Raw genomic sequence first — 14,369 nt, forward strand, 5'->3', positions numbered from 1 at the left:
GCCGTTTCCCAGAGTTTGGAGGCTGGTGGGAGATGTTCAGGGGCATGGGGGTTTCCAGACGGTCACCCTGCTCGGGCCTTTAAGCAGGAACAGGGGTGAGTGTGTTTGGGCAGCTCCTTCAATGGTCTCCTGTCCATGGTGGGTGCTTTCCCACAGGATCTGCCTCCTACCTCCAGCAGGTGCCTCCTACCGCACCCCCCCCCCCCCCCCCCCCCTCTACAAAGACCCACACCAACCTCCTTCGCCTCATCCACCTCAAGTTTCACTTCCCTGCTGTGAGACCTACTGTACTTATTTAGTCCTGGACTCTGGGGACTGCTTGTACATGTTCAAGTTATATATAAATGACCTGGATGAGGGAACCAAATGTAACATTTCCAAGTTTGCTCACAACATAAAACTGGGCAGAATTGTGAGTTGTGAGGAGGCTTTGAGTGAGTGGGCAAACACTTGGCAGATGCAGTACACGTGGTTAAATGTGAAGTTATACACTTCGGTATGAAAAACAGAAAGGTCGAGAATTATTTAAAGGGTAATATATCGGGGAGTGTGAATGTACAAAGGGATCGGAGTGTCCTCGTACAACAGTTAATGAAAGTGGAGAGAGAGGCAGATGCAGCAAGCAATTAGGAAGGCAAATGGTAAGTTGGCTTTCATTGCGAAAGGATTTGAGTTCAGATAGAAAGATCTTACTGCAGTTATACAGAGCCTTGGAGTACTGCATGCAGTTTTGGTCTACCTACCTAAGAAAGGATATACGTGCCGTAGAGGGAGTGCAGCAGAGATTCACTAGGCTGATGCCTGGGTTGACAGGACTGTCCTATGAGGAGATTGTTTCGTCTGGGCCTGTATTCACTAGATTTTAAAGGATGAGAGGAGGTTTGATTGAAACTTTAGTGACCACAGATGAGTCTGAGGTGAGTGGATAAATAGAAACTATTTTTATTGCAAAGTACTAATAGGTTACAATACTCTTCAGATCCCAGCAGGGCCTGAGGTGTTGGTTCCAAAATGGCCGACTTTGTCTATTACCCTGTCCATGGGCATCCTGCCCTTCAGCGGGGGAACTTGTACTCAATAAGTCTCACAGGAAGAATAATTGCTCTGACACCATGGTTTCATGTGGGTTATAACAGAAACGTATAAAATTCTAACCGGGTTGGACAAACTAGATGCAGGAAGGATATTTTCCCTGGTTGGGGAATCTAGAACCAAGGGACACATTCTCAGGATATGGATAGATCATTTCGGACTGGGATGAAACATTTCTTCACTCAAAGGATAGGAAACCTGTGGAATTCTTATCACAGAAGACTGTGGAGGTGGTAAAGGGGGACCTATGGAGGTGGGATGCTCTTGGCCTCTGGTGGGAGAAAGGTCAGGTGTCTGTGGGAAGGCCACCATTTTTATTTTGCAAGCACCCCCCCCCCTCAACTTCAAAGATGCCAATGCAGGGTGGGGGTGGGGGGGGGGGGTGGAAATCATAACATTCAGCCCTATGATATAACACACATCATTTTGAACAATTTCCATCTCCTAATGCCCAAAGTGAAGGCAATTATTCAAATTGAAACAATATTCATAGTTTAAAAAAAAAATTCACCACTATTTCATTATTTATGCTCAGTTCCGATCTGCTAGGATTTGGAATGAAATGGTAGTTTTACAAATAGTAATTTATTTTTGATGTCAGCTGATTGCAATGAAACATGAACAAACTGTCTGTTGGGCAAATTTCTCTGCTTCCAAGTGGATATTATTCACGACCGAGTGAGGCTTGGCAGTAAGTGACAGCAAACTATTCAGCTTCTGGTGCATCACAGCCAAATACAATCCTGTCATGACCAGATAAACATCTATTCATATTTTTCAGCAGGTATCACTGGATAATAATCAGCTGATATTTTTATTTTCCTTGAACTGGAGCATTGAGGACAATTGTAGAAACTCGATGGTTGCTCCAACTGAGATCAGATAACAGGCACAAAGTGAATCATAGAAATTTACAGCACAGAAAGAGGCCCTTCAGTCCATCGTGTCTGTTCTGGCACTTTGAAAGAGCAGTAGAAGTACGAACCTTCCTGGTCTCTATGGCATGATTTACACTTTGCAGCATATTTACCATCTAGGCACTCAGGAGAGCTCCCATATCTCTGTGAACCCCATTTTTCAAAAAATAATAATGCAAAATGTCCCACACGTGTTTTAGGCTGTGAATGGTTTTCAAATTCATGGAAAATAGTGGAAAACTGACAAGAAACAAGGGGCCGGATTCTTCTATCCCATCCACTGCAAGATCGCCATGAGCGAGATATGAACCATGTAAAGGTCCATCCATCTCGGGCGTGGATTTCCAGTTGCTGGGCGGGCATGGCTTGAGAATCCTGCCCAAACTCTTTCTGCAGGTGATGGTGCGCAGTTTGTACCATAAACATTACAACAGTTATCCATATTCTAGGGCAAAAGGTATTCGCCCAACTGCAATTAAATTATGTATTTAAAAGATGGACAGAAACTGAAAATGCCTAATTATTTTCTATTCGTGTGTTAGTCTTTAAAACATCGGAGGGTTCATCTGGTTGCGGTGTTGACCCGAATTCTTATTCATGCTCAAGGTAAACAAAAGAAAAAAGAAATCTTGCAGCTTGGAATCTCCACCCCCCCTACCCACACACAAAAAAAGTCTTAAACAGATGTAGTGGATTTCACTTTAGATGAAAGAGCCTGTTTTAATCGTCTTCCAAGGTCTTGCATGTTTGGTGATTTGGGCCTGGCTAAAAGCAGCCCTCTTCTCTTCTCCCCATTATTGCTTCCCATTGTTTTACTGGCTTCTTGGCAGACTTGGTGGAAAGCATCATAGACTTCATTGTAATTTTCTCTGGCGGAAACTTCAAAGTAAGTCCCCCCTATCTCATTTACCAACTGAATCCCTTCATTGGTTTCCACTTGCCGTGCATGCGGTAAGTCAGCCTTGTTTCCGATTAGCACAAATGGGAGTCTGGTGTTTGGATAGATTTTCCTGATTTGCTGATGAAGTGGGCGGAGAGCTTTCCAGCTTTCTGGATCCGTAAGTGAAAAAACGAAAACAAATCCATCTGCCCAGTGAAGCGAGCGGGTTATAACATCTGGATTGCGAGAATCGTCTCCATCTCCCTGTCGCAGGAATACAAAGATAACATTTAAACACAGCCTCTATTTTTCTTTGTTAACTAAATTCACATTGCAATTCTTGCATCAAATCAAATCTGCACAACATATCTTTGGACTCACTTCTGGTTTCAGTAAAAGTTTCCAAAGTGTTTTTTCTTTCTCCAAATGTAACCCTTTGGGCACTAAATTCTACTGTGCCTCTTGTTATAATGTCGGCAGGTTTTGCATCCGACACCATTTACAATTGTCAAAATGAGTTATTGCTAAAAAGACAGACACATTGCCAAGGTCAAATGTCAAATTTCAAATAATCGCAACAATTACAGGTAATTTGCATTTGATGAATGGATCTCTGCTGTTTTGAACCCTGTTAATGTGAGGGCATCCCAAATCCCAGCAGGGAAATTTGGAACAGCGGTACTTAACAGCTTATTTTTGAGACTTGGAAAAATGTGAGAAAAGAGGTGAAACTCGGTGTGGTAAAATATTCAGACAACTAAACGTTTAAAACACACAAAAAGAAAGGCAACAGTAAAGAACAACATTTGCAATTAACTACAATAATGATTACCAGACACAGGAGCATGACGCAGCCGGTAGATGCTGAGTGAAGCCTCCCGCGGGCTTCCCGGCAGCCACTATGCCTCACGGGATCTACCCACGTCCCGCAAGGCGTTGGCGTGATCAAGCCGCGCTCATGTAAGTAGGCCTTAATAATAACAATAATAATCTTTAATAGTGTCATAAGTAGGCTTACATTAACACCGCAATGAAGTGACTGTGAAAATCCCCTAGTCGCTGCACCTGTTCGGGTACACTGAGGGAGAATTCAGGATGACCAATTCACCTAACAAGCACGTCTTTCGTGACTTGTGGGAGGAAACCGCAGCACCCGGAGGTATCCCATGCAGACACAGGGAGAACGTGCAGACTCTGCCCAGACAGCGAGCCAAGCCGGGAATTGAACTTGGGTCTCTGGCGCTGTGAAGCAACAGTGGTAACCACTGTGCCACCGTACTGCCCACAACCCACTAAACCTACTACTTAGAACTACCCAGGATCAACCAGCCGCCCAACATCGAATACCCTCCCCAGGGAGTCGCCAGCCGGATGCCATTCAGTACTGGTCCGATTTTCCCAATGACAGAAGTTAGGCTAATTGGTCTATAGTCACATGCTTTTGGTCTCCCTCCTTTATTTTAATAAAAATCTTTTTATTGGCTTTTTCAAAATTATATGCATTGCTGTTCGTTTTCATTTATTGTACAGTCACAAAGGTTCCTTCTTAGGTTTCTCTATTTACAGTCTGTTGCTGTCTGGCTGGCTCAGCCTACAATCCTCCCTATCCCCCCGCCAGCTCCTCTCTCCTTGATGCCCCCTCCCTTCCCCTCTTTTTCACTGTTGTTCCCCATCTTCTCTTGTTGGGTTTTGGTACCTCGCCTTGCTCCCCCCTCCCCTCCACCCCCTCGCTTTCCTCTTTCTATCTTGTCCTAGCTATTTCCCCCTGGCTACTGGTTATTTATTTATTTATGTGTTGGCCACAAACAGGTCTCGGAACAGTCGGGTGAATGGCTCCCATGTTTTGTGGAAGCTCTCTTCCGACCCACGGATGGTGAATTTGATTTGCTCCATTTGGAGAAATTCTGATAGGTCGGACAGCCAGTCTGCAGTTTTAGGTGGTGCTGCTGATCGCCAACCAAGCAGGATTCTACGGCAGGTGATCAGGGAGGCAAAGGCAAGGGCGTCCACCCTCCTCCTCATGAAGAGATCTGGATGGTCTGATACCCCATTGATTGCCTCAAAGAAGGCTGTCCAGTACCCAGCAAGTCTGGGGCAAGACCAGAACATGTGATCGGGGTTGGCCGGGCCTCCTTGGCACCGTTCGCATCTATCCTCCACCTCCGGGAAGAACCTGCTCATTCGGGTTCTGGTCAAGTGGGGTCTATGTACCACTTTTAGCTGCGTTAGGTTGAGCCTCGCGCATGTCGAGGTAGAGTTGACCCTATGCAGTGCTACGCTCCAGAGTCCCCACCCTATTTCGAACCCCAAGTCTTCCTCCCATTTCCTCCTTGTCATGTCCAGTTCGGTGTCGGCCGTCTCTAGCAGTCGTTCGTACATGTCACTACAGTTCCCTCTGCCTAGGATGTCTGCATCCTGTAGTTTTTCTAATAGTGTCTGTCGTGGTGGTCGCGAGTATGTCCTTGCCTCCTTCCGTAGGAAGTTTTAAAACTGCAGGTATCGGAGTTCGTTGCCTTTAGCTAGTTGGAATCTCTGCCTCAGTTCATCTAGTGTTCTGATCCTACCATCCGTGAATAGGTCCCTGACTGTCAATGTCCCCCCGTCCTGTCTCCACCTTTTTGAAGGTGGTGTCGGTGAGTGCTGGTGTGAACCTATGGTTATTGCAGATGGGGGCTTTGTCAGACATTTCGGTCAGTCTGAATTGCTGCTGTAGTTGGTTCCACGTCTGGAGGGTGGCTAGTACCACTGGGCTGCTGGAGTATTTCATGGGCGGAGATGGGAGTGCCGCCGTGGCGAGGGCCCGGAGGGAGGTTCCTTTGCAGGAGGCCTCCTCCGCATGCACCCACTCAGCCTCTGGCTCCTTTATCCATCCCATCACTCTTTCTGCCGTCGCTGCCCTGTGGTAGAATTTTAGGTTTGGGAGGGCTAGCCCTCCCTTGGATTTTGTTTTCTGTAGGACCTTCTTTGTGATCCTAGCAATCTTTCCCCCCCATACAAATTCCTTGATTAATTTGTCCAGTGCGTTGAAAAAGGCCTTGGGGATATAGATCAGGATGGATTTTAGTAGGAAGAGGTATCTGGGCAGTACATTCATTTTGATCATCTGTACTCTGCGTGCCAGGGAGGGTGGGAGTATGTTCCACCTCTGCAGGTCCTTTTTGACTTCCTCTGTCAGACTGGTCAGGTTCCATTTGTGGATCCCGGTCCAGACACAAGTGATTTGGATCCCCAGGTAGCGGAATTTGTGTTGGGCTTGTTTAAACGGCAGTCCCACCAGTGCTGCCCCTCCCCTTGCGCGTTCACCGGGAAGATCTCACTTTTGCTCATGTTGAGTTTGTAGCCCGAGAAGGCACCAAACTCTTTCAGGAGCGTGATGATTCCTTTGATGCTGCTTTGTGGGTCCGAGATGTCGAGGAGCAGATCATCTGCGTAGAGCTAGACTCTATGCTCTCTGCCTCCTCTTTGGCTCCCCCTCCAGTTTTTTGCTGTTCTGAGAGCGATCGCTAATGATTCGATCGCTAGGGCGAACAGCAGCGGGGACAGTGGGCATCCCTGCCTGGTGCCCCTGTGCAGCTGGAAGTACTGGGAGCTGGTGTTGTTTGTCTCGCCATGGGAGCATTGTACAGGGGCTTCACCCATGAGGTGAATCCTTTTCCGAGCCCGAACCGCTCCAGCACCTCTATAAGGTAATTCCACTCGATTCTGTCGAAGGCCTTTTCTGCGTCCAGAGAGACAATCACCTCAGGTGCTCTGTCCCCGGATGGGGTCATGATCACCTTCAGCAGGTGCCTGATGTTTGATGTTCGCTGTCTACCTTTGACAAAGCCCGTTTGATCCTCTGCGACCATCTCTGGTATGCAGTCTTCTAGTCTTTTGGCTAGGATCTTGGCCAATATTTTGCCGTCTACGTTCAGTAGCGAGATGGTTCTGTATGAACCACATTCAGTCGGGTATTTGTCTTTCTTAGGTATTAGCGAGATTGAGGTTTGTGCTAGCGAAGGTGGCAGTGTGCCCCTCGCCAGCGAGTCTGTGAACATCTCCCGCAGGTGCGGGGCCAGTGCCGTCACAAATGTTTTGTAGAGGTCTGCTGGGAACCCGTCTGGTCCCGGTGCCTTCCCCGCCTGCCTGGAGTTTATACTCTGCAAGATCTCTCATAGTTCTAGTAGTGCTCCCAGGCCCCGTTTTCTGTCCTCCCCCACGACTGGCATGTCCAGTCCATCGAGGGACTGTTTTATCCCCAAGTCCTCTGGTGGGGGCTCTGAGGTGTACAGTCCCCGGTAAAAGCCTTCGAAGGTCTTGTTAACCTTGTCTGGGTCCATTTCTAGCGTGCTCCTGTTGTCCCTAATTTGCGCAATCTCTATGGTGGCTGCCTGCTTTCTCAGCTGGTGCGCCAACACCCTCTCGCTGAATGCCTTGTCGGCCAGTAGGGCAGTGTCCAACATCCATGTGGGACATTGGGTACTGCCTGTCTCCAACCTAACATCCATGTAATGTGGAGCGTGGTCGGAGATTACGATTGCGGAGTACTCCGCCTTGACCAGCCCTGGGAGCACTGATTTCTCCCTCCTTTATTGAATAAAGGTTATACATTGCTAGTTTTCCAATCATCTGAAACTTTTCCAGAATTGAACGGATTCTTAGAAGATTACTACCAGTGCACCCATCTCTGTAACTAAATATCCTGGGATGCATCCCATCAGGACCAGGGGACCTATCTGCCTTTAGCCCCATTAGTTTACCTAGTAAATTAGGTGATTATTATTGTATTTATTTCCTCTCCCCCTTGATTATTTATTTTTGGAATGTTATTAAGGTGAAGACTGACGCAAAGTATCTGTTTCACTCCTCTGCCATTTCCTGGTTCCCATTATTATTTCCCATGTTTCATGCTTATGTTCACTTTGGTCTCTCTCTTCCTTTTTATATATTTTTGAAAAATAAATTTAGAGTTTCCAATTCATTTTTTCCAATTAAGGGGCAATTTAGCATGGCCAATCCACCTACCCTGCACATCTTTGGGTTGTGGGGGCAAAACCCACACAAACACGTTGTTATGGGCCAGGGTTTAGAGAACCCCAAAGTGTATCATGGAGTTCACCTGACCCACAACTTACAATAGATTGTGGTGTGGGGAGCACACAGCCCACTCTACAGGTGTGGCACAGCAGAAATGGAAAAGTATTTTTTAAAGCAAAAGAATGTTTATTCTATGAACTCAAGTTAACCTTTTTAAAACATACAGTGAACATCTTAGCAACCATTAATTCAAATACAACCCCCAAAGAATACAACACTAAGTAATCCTTTAAGCTTTCCTTTTAACATCCAGAAGACTTAAAACACCTTTTACCAGAAGCACATCAGGTTAAAGTCACTACTGTTATTAGTTTTAAATCACCAGGATCGATTTACAGTCTTTAGATTACAGAGAGAGACTATAATACACCTTCTGGCTGTGACTGCAGCTATCCAGCTCTGAAAACGAAACTAAAACACACCCTGCAGCAAACAGCCTAAAACAAAGTAAAAAGCTGACAGACAGCCCAGCTCCACTCACTCTCTGACATCACTGCAGTAGTAAACACCCATTTCTTAAAGGTACTCTCACTACAGATATTTATATACACACCCATTTATAAACACCCATTTCTGAAAGGTACTCTCACATGACAACGGGGAGAATGTGCAAACTCCACACGGACAGTCACCTAGAGCCGGGATTGAACCTGGAACCTCGGCGCCGTGAGGTAGCACTGCACCACCGTGCTGCCCCCTTTTTATATATTTAAAGAAGACCTTGCTGACTGTTTTTATATTACTTGCCAGTTTACCCTCAGTTTATCTTCTCCCTCTTTTATTTGCTCATCTTTTGTTGTTTTTTAAACTTTCCTAATCTTCTGGTTTACCACTAATCTTTGCCACATTATATATTTTCTCTTTCAGTTTAATACTATCCTTCACTTCCTTGATTAACCATGGTTGATTTATCCCCTTCCTAGAACCCTTCTTCCTCACTGGGTTATATTTTTGTTGTGAGTCATGAACTATTTTCATGGGCAGCACAGTGATGCAGTGGTTAGTGCTATTGCTTCAAACCCCCTCTCCCATCACAGAACCATGCGTGTAGCTAACAATGCCCTCTGTATCTCTTCAGGAAAAGCTCTCCCACAATCGACGGGAGAGAGCCCAGTCTGGCAGTGGGGTGCCGGACTTGAGAATTCTCACCTCCTTCGAGGAGCGGGCCACAGAGGTGAGGAACCACCGGGCTCCACCCGGAGGACCTGTCAAATGTGGGTAGTGATTGCCTTACTGACTGACCCATCCCTCCCACTGACCACATGTCCATTCTCCTGCAGATCCTCCAGCCGACGGCACCGACCCATCCCGGGTAGCACCCTCTCCTACGTCCGAGGAGAAAACATCGGAGGAGAGCTCCGAGAATGCAACCGTGTTCGTGGCACAGCTGTCATCCTCACCCTCCATCAGCGCAGATACACACATCTCGGTGGGACATGCTAGTTGTCAGGCACCTGGGGCCCAATCTAGATGTACATCAGGTGGAGGCAGGAACCTCTAGGTGAGACAGCAGTCAGAGGGCTGCTGGATGCCAGCCTGATGCTAAGCCTCTGGAACACGATTACCCTGAGCTGATGGAGACGATAGGGAGTGGCCGGGACATTCAGAGGGAGATGCAAGAGTCACTCCAGCAGATCCACAGCTGCTTGGAGGTGCCGCAGAGGCTATGGGCGCAGGAGATGGCACCAGCAATGAGTGGCACTGAGGCCAACACTGCTAGATGGCGACCGCAGTGGAGGGCCTGGTGCACAACATCAGCACCATTATGAAGATGTCCAAGGCAACGCCTGGTTGGTGACAGCCATTGCTGAGGGTCTCGCCAGTATGTCTGCCTCGCTGGGAGATGTCACCCAGTATCAGGCAGACCTTGATGAGGTTCTGCGGGGCATGTCCCGCTCTCAAATAAGAATGGTCGAGGCTCGGCGAAGCTTGTCCCAGATGGGCATGGCTGAGGCACTGTAGAGCATGTCCCAGTGGCTGAGGTGCATCGCCGAGGGCATCGATACCATGGTGCGGACCATGGGGAACTGACAAGGCTGGCATAGCCAGACGATGTAGGGTCAGCTGGGGCTCGAACCAGCTACCCCTCCATCCCAAGGTGAACCCCAGGTTCCTGTGGGCACCGATCGGGAGAAGGGACACTGGGTGCCAGGCCATATCCGTCGCAAGGTGTGGGCATGGTGGGCACCAGCTTCCCCGGGTTCACCTCTCTGATGAGGCCACGTCTTGCAGGCAGCACACAGGACAGGGTGGCACGGCAGTGCATGTGTCACCGACTAGTATGCCGGGGCGCTCCAGCTCCAGAGAACGCCCTCCAGGGGCATCGAGGGCCACGGGACGAGGTAAGCAGCTGGCTGGCTCCACCTCAGCTGTGCATCTTGGGGAAACACCAAGATGTAGTGGTAGAGCTAGGAGGGCCAGGCACGTTGAGGATCACTGAGTGCATCGGGGTTGGGGGGGGGGCACTATTGGGAATGGGGTATTGTGCAGCAGATTAAACAACTTTTTGCACAACCGTTATGATAATTTCTTCTTAACTGCGGGCTGACCAAAAAATGTTGCAGCAACTTTTTTTTAAAAACTTAAAGCCACGCCACAGCTCTTGCTTTGCAGAGTTATTTTCTCTTTTTTTTTTATACTTCCCCTTCTAAACGTTTGACTGTACCAACCAATTCAGATTTGTTCTGGGTCTGTCCCTCAGCCTTTCCTATGCACTGACCCTCCAAGACCAACTCCTAATTTACAATGTTAGTGGAGGTATGTTTCAGCATTTAACTCACCGTTCGTGTGGATTCTGACCCTGGGGTCTGTCCAGCTTCTCTGATTCTATAACACTCAGGCTCTGGCAATATCTCAACATCTCAAATGGATATATTTGCCAAAGAGAGGCATTCGGGTGAGTAGTTTTTCCCCCCAGACTTCAATTAAACAGGGACTCATGCGTGTTAGGCCAGAGGCAGTGTTGTGATAATTTTATTCTTTTATACGTTGCCAGATGTAATGATGCACTTTCAGAGATTTCATGAGTGAAAATGAAAAAAGATGAATTGTTCAGCAACCTACAGCAGTCATATGGCTGCACCTATGTCCCTATATGTCTCTCTGCCCAAGACGAGACTCCACCCCCTGGGAGGTGATTACCCACTCGGTCCCGACTGGGACCCCAAGCCAGGGGACTCTGCTTTGTTGCCCTTAAAAGGGACAATTACCACAGGTATCTTCCCAGCCCACAGTTTTTCCTGTAGAGGCAGACAAGGGAGTTCATTTTGAATCTGGCCAGGTACCACTCCTTAGGCTATTGGTGGGAAAGGGAGGAGGGGTCTCCTCCCGGGCCTATTTGATGCCTACCCTCCACCAAGGAAATGCATCACCATTTCTTCACTATCGCTGGGTCAAAAGCCTGGAATTCCCTCCCTAACAACACTGTGGGTGTACATATATCTCAGGGACTGTAGCAGTTCAAAAAGGTAGCTCACCACCACCTTCTGATGGGCAACTAGGGCTGGGCAATAAATGCTGGCCTAGCCACCGATGCCCACATCCCATAAATTGAATTTTATAACTGCCAGCCTTTTGAATGGCCAGAAACCCCAGGCGGTGAGAGTCCCTCTCAAATGAGGGCATCGCCCAGAGCCACTTCCCACTCCTCTGAGCATTAAATGGCTGTGGGGCAGCCCCGCTGAAGCTGGTGCAGGTTCATCATTGACCCGGTTACCGGGGACAGGAAAATTGACAATGTAACCTCCCACCCCCCAATCGGGTTGATTGCAAAAGATTACTTTAAATGAAGAGGCTCTTAAACATTAACTATAATTTTTTGAACTGGTTTGATCTTCTTTAGAGTTTACTAATAGTGTACTAAAATCTTTAAACTAGCCTTTATATACAAATTGATTTAAAATCAAATAGCTCGGTTTGCTGAAGGAAAGACAACAGGCAGGAAGAATATCATTGTCTTTTTGCCATTGTTTCAATGCACCTCAATTCTTTCTGCCTCTGATTATATAAAGCTAGATCTGATAATTGTTTTAATCCAGCTGATTAACAAATATACCTCTTCTGTTTGCTGTGCGGAATCTATACAAACTGACCGAGTGATTTCAATCTACCTGGATTGGGCCAAAAATAAAACTGCCTCAATTCATCAGGAAATGGGACTCTCATTAAGGGAGCACACAAATAGGCTGATTTAGCGACTTAGAAATAAAACCATACCAGAATTGGAGGGGTCCTCTTTTGAAATTAATGCATTATCAGGGCACAGTGGTGAGAGTCTTACTCTACATTCAATCTTGGTACACTTGACAGTAATGCTGCAATTGTATGACTAAATGGAAAGTGTTCATTTCCAGGAATAACAGCCCACACCTTCTGAGTGCAGAAGTTCCAAAAGGAGAATATAGAGAAATTGATTCTACCTGATTAGCACAGGGAGTGTCTTGCACTTGCAATGAAATTTGATCGCCATCGATGCTAATCTGTCTCGAGTACAGAGCTCCTGAAATGTAAAGAATAAGTTCAAGTACCTACTCAAAATAAATTGACAAATACAAAGTACCTGAATATATGAATTAGGATCAGGCCATTCAGCCCCTCAAACCTACCCTGCTATTCAATAACATTATGGCTGTTCTGATTGTGGCCCTTACTCCACTTTCCTGCCTTCTCTGGATAGCCTTTGACTCCCTTGTTAGTTAAGAATCCATCTATCTCGATGGCCCTGCCTCCACCACTATTTGGGGAAGCGCGAGTGTCAGCCTCATGACACTCAAGAAACATTTCGGGCGCGATGCTCCCAAAAAGGAACAAGGTCTCATAGCGAGAGTGTTTGGCTGGGCGTTTCCTGGCGCTCGCAGCGCCTAGAAACACATGGCTATTCAACTATACTTGTGTTGTATAAGGGGCCTGAATGGGACACGTGCAGCCGGGGCCCCACATAGCCCCGTTTTGTACAGTGGGGAGTTCCGCTCGCCGACTCCCCAGTGTAACGAGCGATCAGCATTTTTAAATGGCGTCCTGATCTCTGAGGCCCCAGAGACAATCCCCAACCTCCCTACCCAGGCCGAACGTACTATAGGAGAGCCCCCCACCCTCCCAACACCCACGCAGGGCACCCCCGTCCCAATCAAAAATGTCAGCTTTACATCTTGGCAGTGCCAACCTGGCACCCTGGCAGTGCCTATGTCATCTGGCATTAGAAACAATGAGATCAACCATGATCTTGTTAAAGAAGCGAAGCAGGCTTGAGTGACCGCATGGCCTACTTCTGCTCCTATTTTGTTTGCTCAATAAGATTATCTATCATTCGTCTAAACCCCAATGGACACAGGCCCAAGCTATCCAAACATTCCTCATAAGATAAGTCTTTCATCCCAGGAATGAGGGGAGTGAATCTTCTTATTATAACTGTAGAAAATCATCCCTACTTTAATATTCTATTCCCCTTGCAATAAACAGCAATATTACATTTGCCTCCCTAATCATTTACTGTGGCTGCATATATGTGATTTACATAGCAGAACAACCTAATACCTCTGTACCACTGAGTTTCGCAACCTCTCTCTATTTAAATAAAATGCTCTGTAACACATACCTGTGTTTGGTTCATAATCTCCAATGAATCGTTTTGTGAGAAACCGTACAATCAAAGCTGCAAGAAAAATGTGAAATGCAACTTTTCAATCGACATGAAAAAGCTTTTCCGCTCAATATTGTAGCCACCTGGGTTGGCCAACTCCCGATGTAAAATGGAGAACAGCAAAGGCTGCAGGGAAATTCAGCCAACACAGGCAGAAACCAGCAGGTGCAAGTTACTGTGTATTAAATTCTGCAAAAGCCCAGACAGCATCGATACAAGCAGCCATCTGCATAATAATGTAACAGCCATCTACATAGTAATAAGCAATCCCCGGGAACAATCGCAACATTTGGGACAAACAAAGCTAAGCCAGACTCCCCGGCGCCAGCAGGAGCCAACACAAAAGAGGTTAACGGACACCTCAGGACTGCCCATCGATCAGAGAACCGCTCCAGTATTGGAGAAATCGAACCAAGCGATTGGAACGAAGTCCAATCACCTGGAACTAGGTACAGGGCCCGCCCCGAAAGGCGGGAAGCCCCTGGGGACTATAAAGTTAAGCCCGCAAGTTCAAATCGTTCTTCTTGACCGGGTCACTCAGCAACACGAACCAACCTTGACCGTGACCGGTTCAACTGCCGCCGATATCCAGTAAGTCTTAAGTCAACGCTCGCTACGAGATAGGCACTCCTAGCTACCAAGAACAAAGAACAAAGAAATGTACAGCACAGGAACAGGCCCTTCGGCCCTCCAAGCCCGTGCCGACCATGCTGCCCGACTAAACTACAATCTTCTACACTTCCTGGGTCCGTATCCTTCTATTCCC

At 47.2% G+C, this 14,369-nt stretch overlaps 1 protein-coding gene across 1 annotated transcript in view; it reads right to left on the bottom strand.

Annotated features, from left to right (window-relative positions):
* Nucleotides 1-206: 206 nt before the first annotated feature.
* Nucleotides 207-14,369, bottom strand: part of LOC140421176 (ras-like protein family member 11A-like) — a 30,118-nt gene continuing 15,955 nt past the window's right edge. The window contains exons 2-4 of the mRNA XM_072505669.1: nucleotides 13,559-13,615; nucleotides 12,384-12,463; nucleotides 207-3,153 (exon numbers count right to left, since the gene is read on the bottom strand). Coding sequence (XP_072361770.1) covers nucleotides 2,686-3,153; nucleotides 12,384-12,463; nucleotides 13,559-13,615 — 605 coding nt within the window. The 3' untranslated portion in view covers nucleotides 207-2,685. The remainder of the gene's footprint in view (nucleotides 3,154-12,383; nucleotides 12,464-13,558; nucleotides 13,616-14,369) is intronic.

This window comes from Scyliorhinus torazame, chromosome 5 (assembly GCF_047496885.1).
Source record: "Scyliorhinus torazame isolate Kashiwa2021f chromosome 5, sScyTor2.1, whole genome shotgun sequence".
Lineage (NCBI taxonomy): Eukaryota > Metazoa > Chordata > Chondrichthyes > Carcharhiniformes > Scyliorhinidae > Scyliorhinus > Scyliorhinus torazame.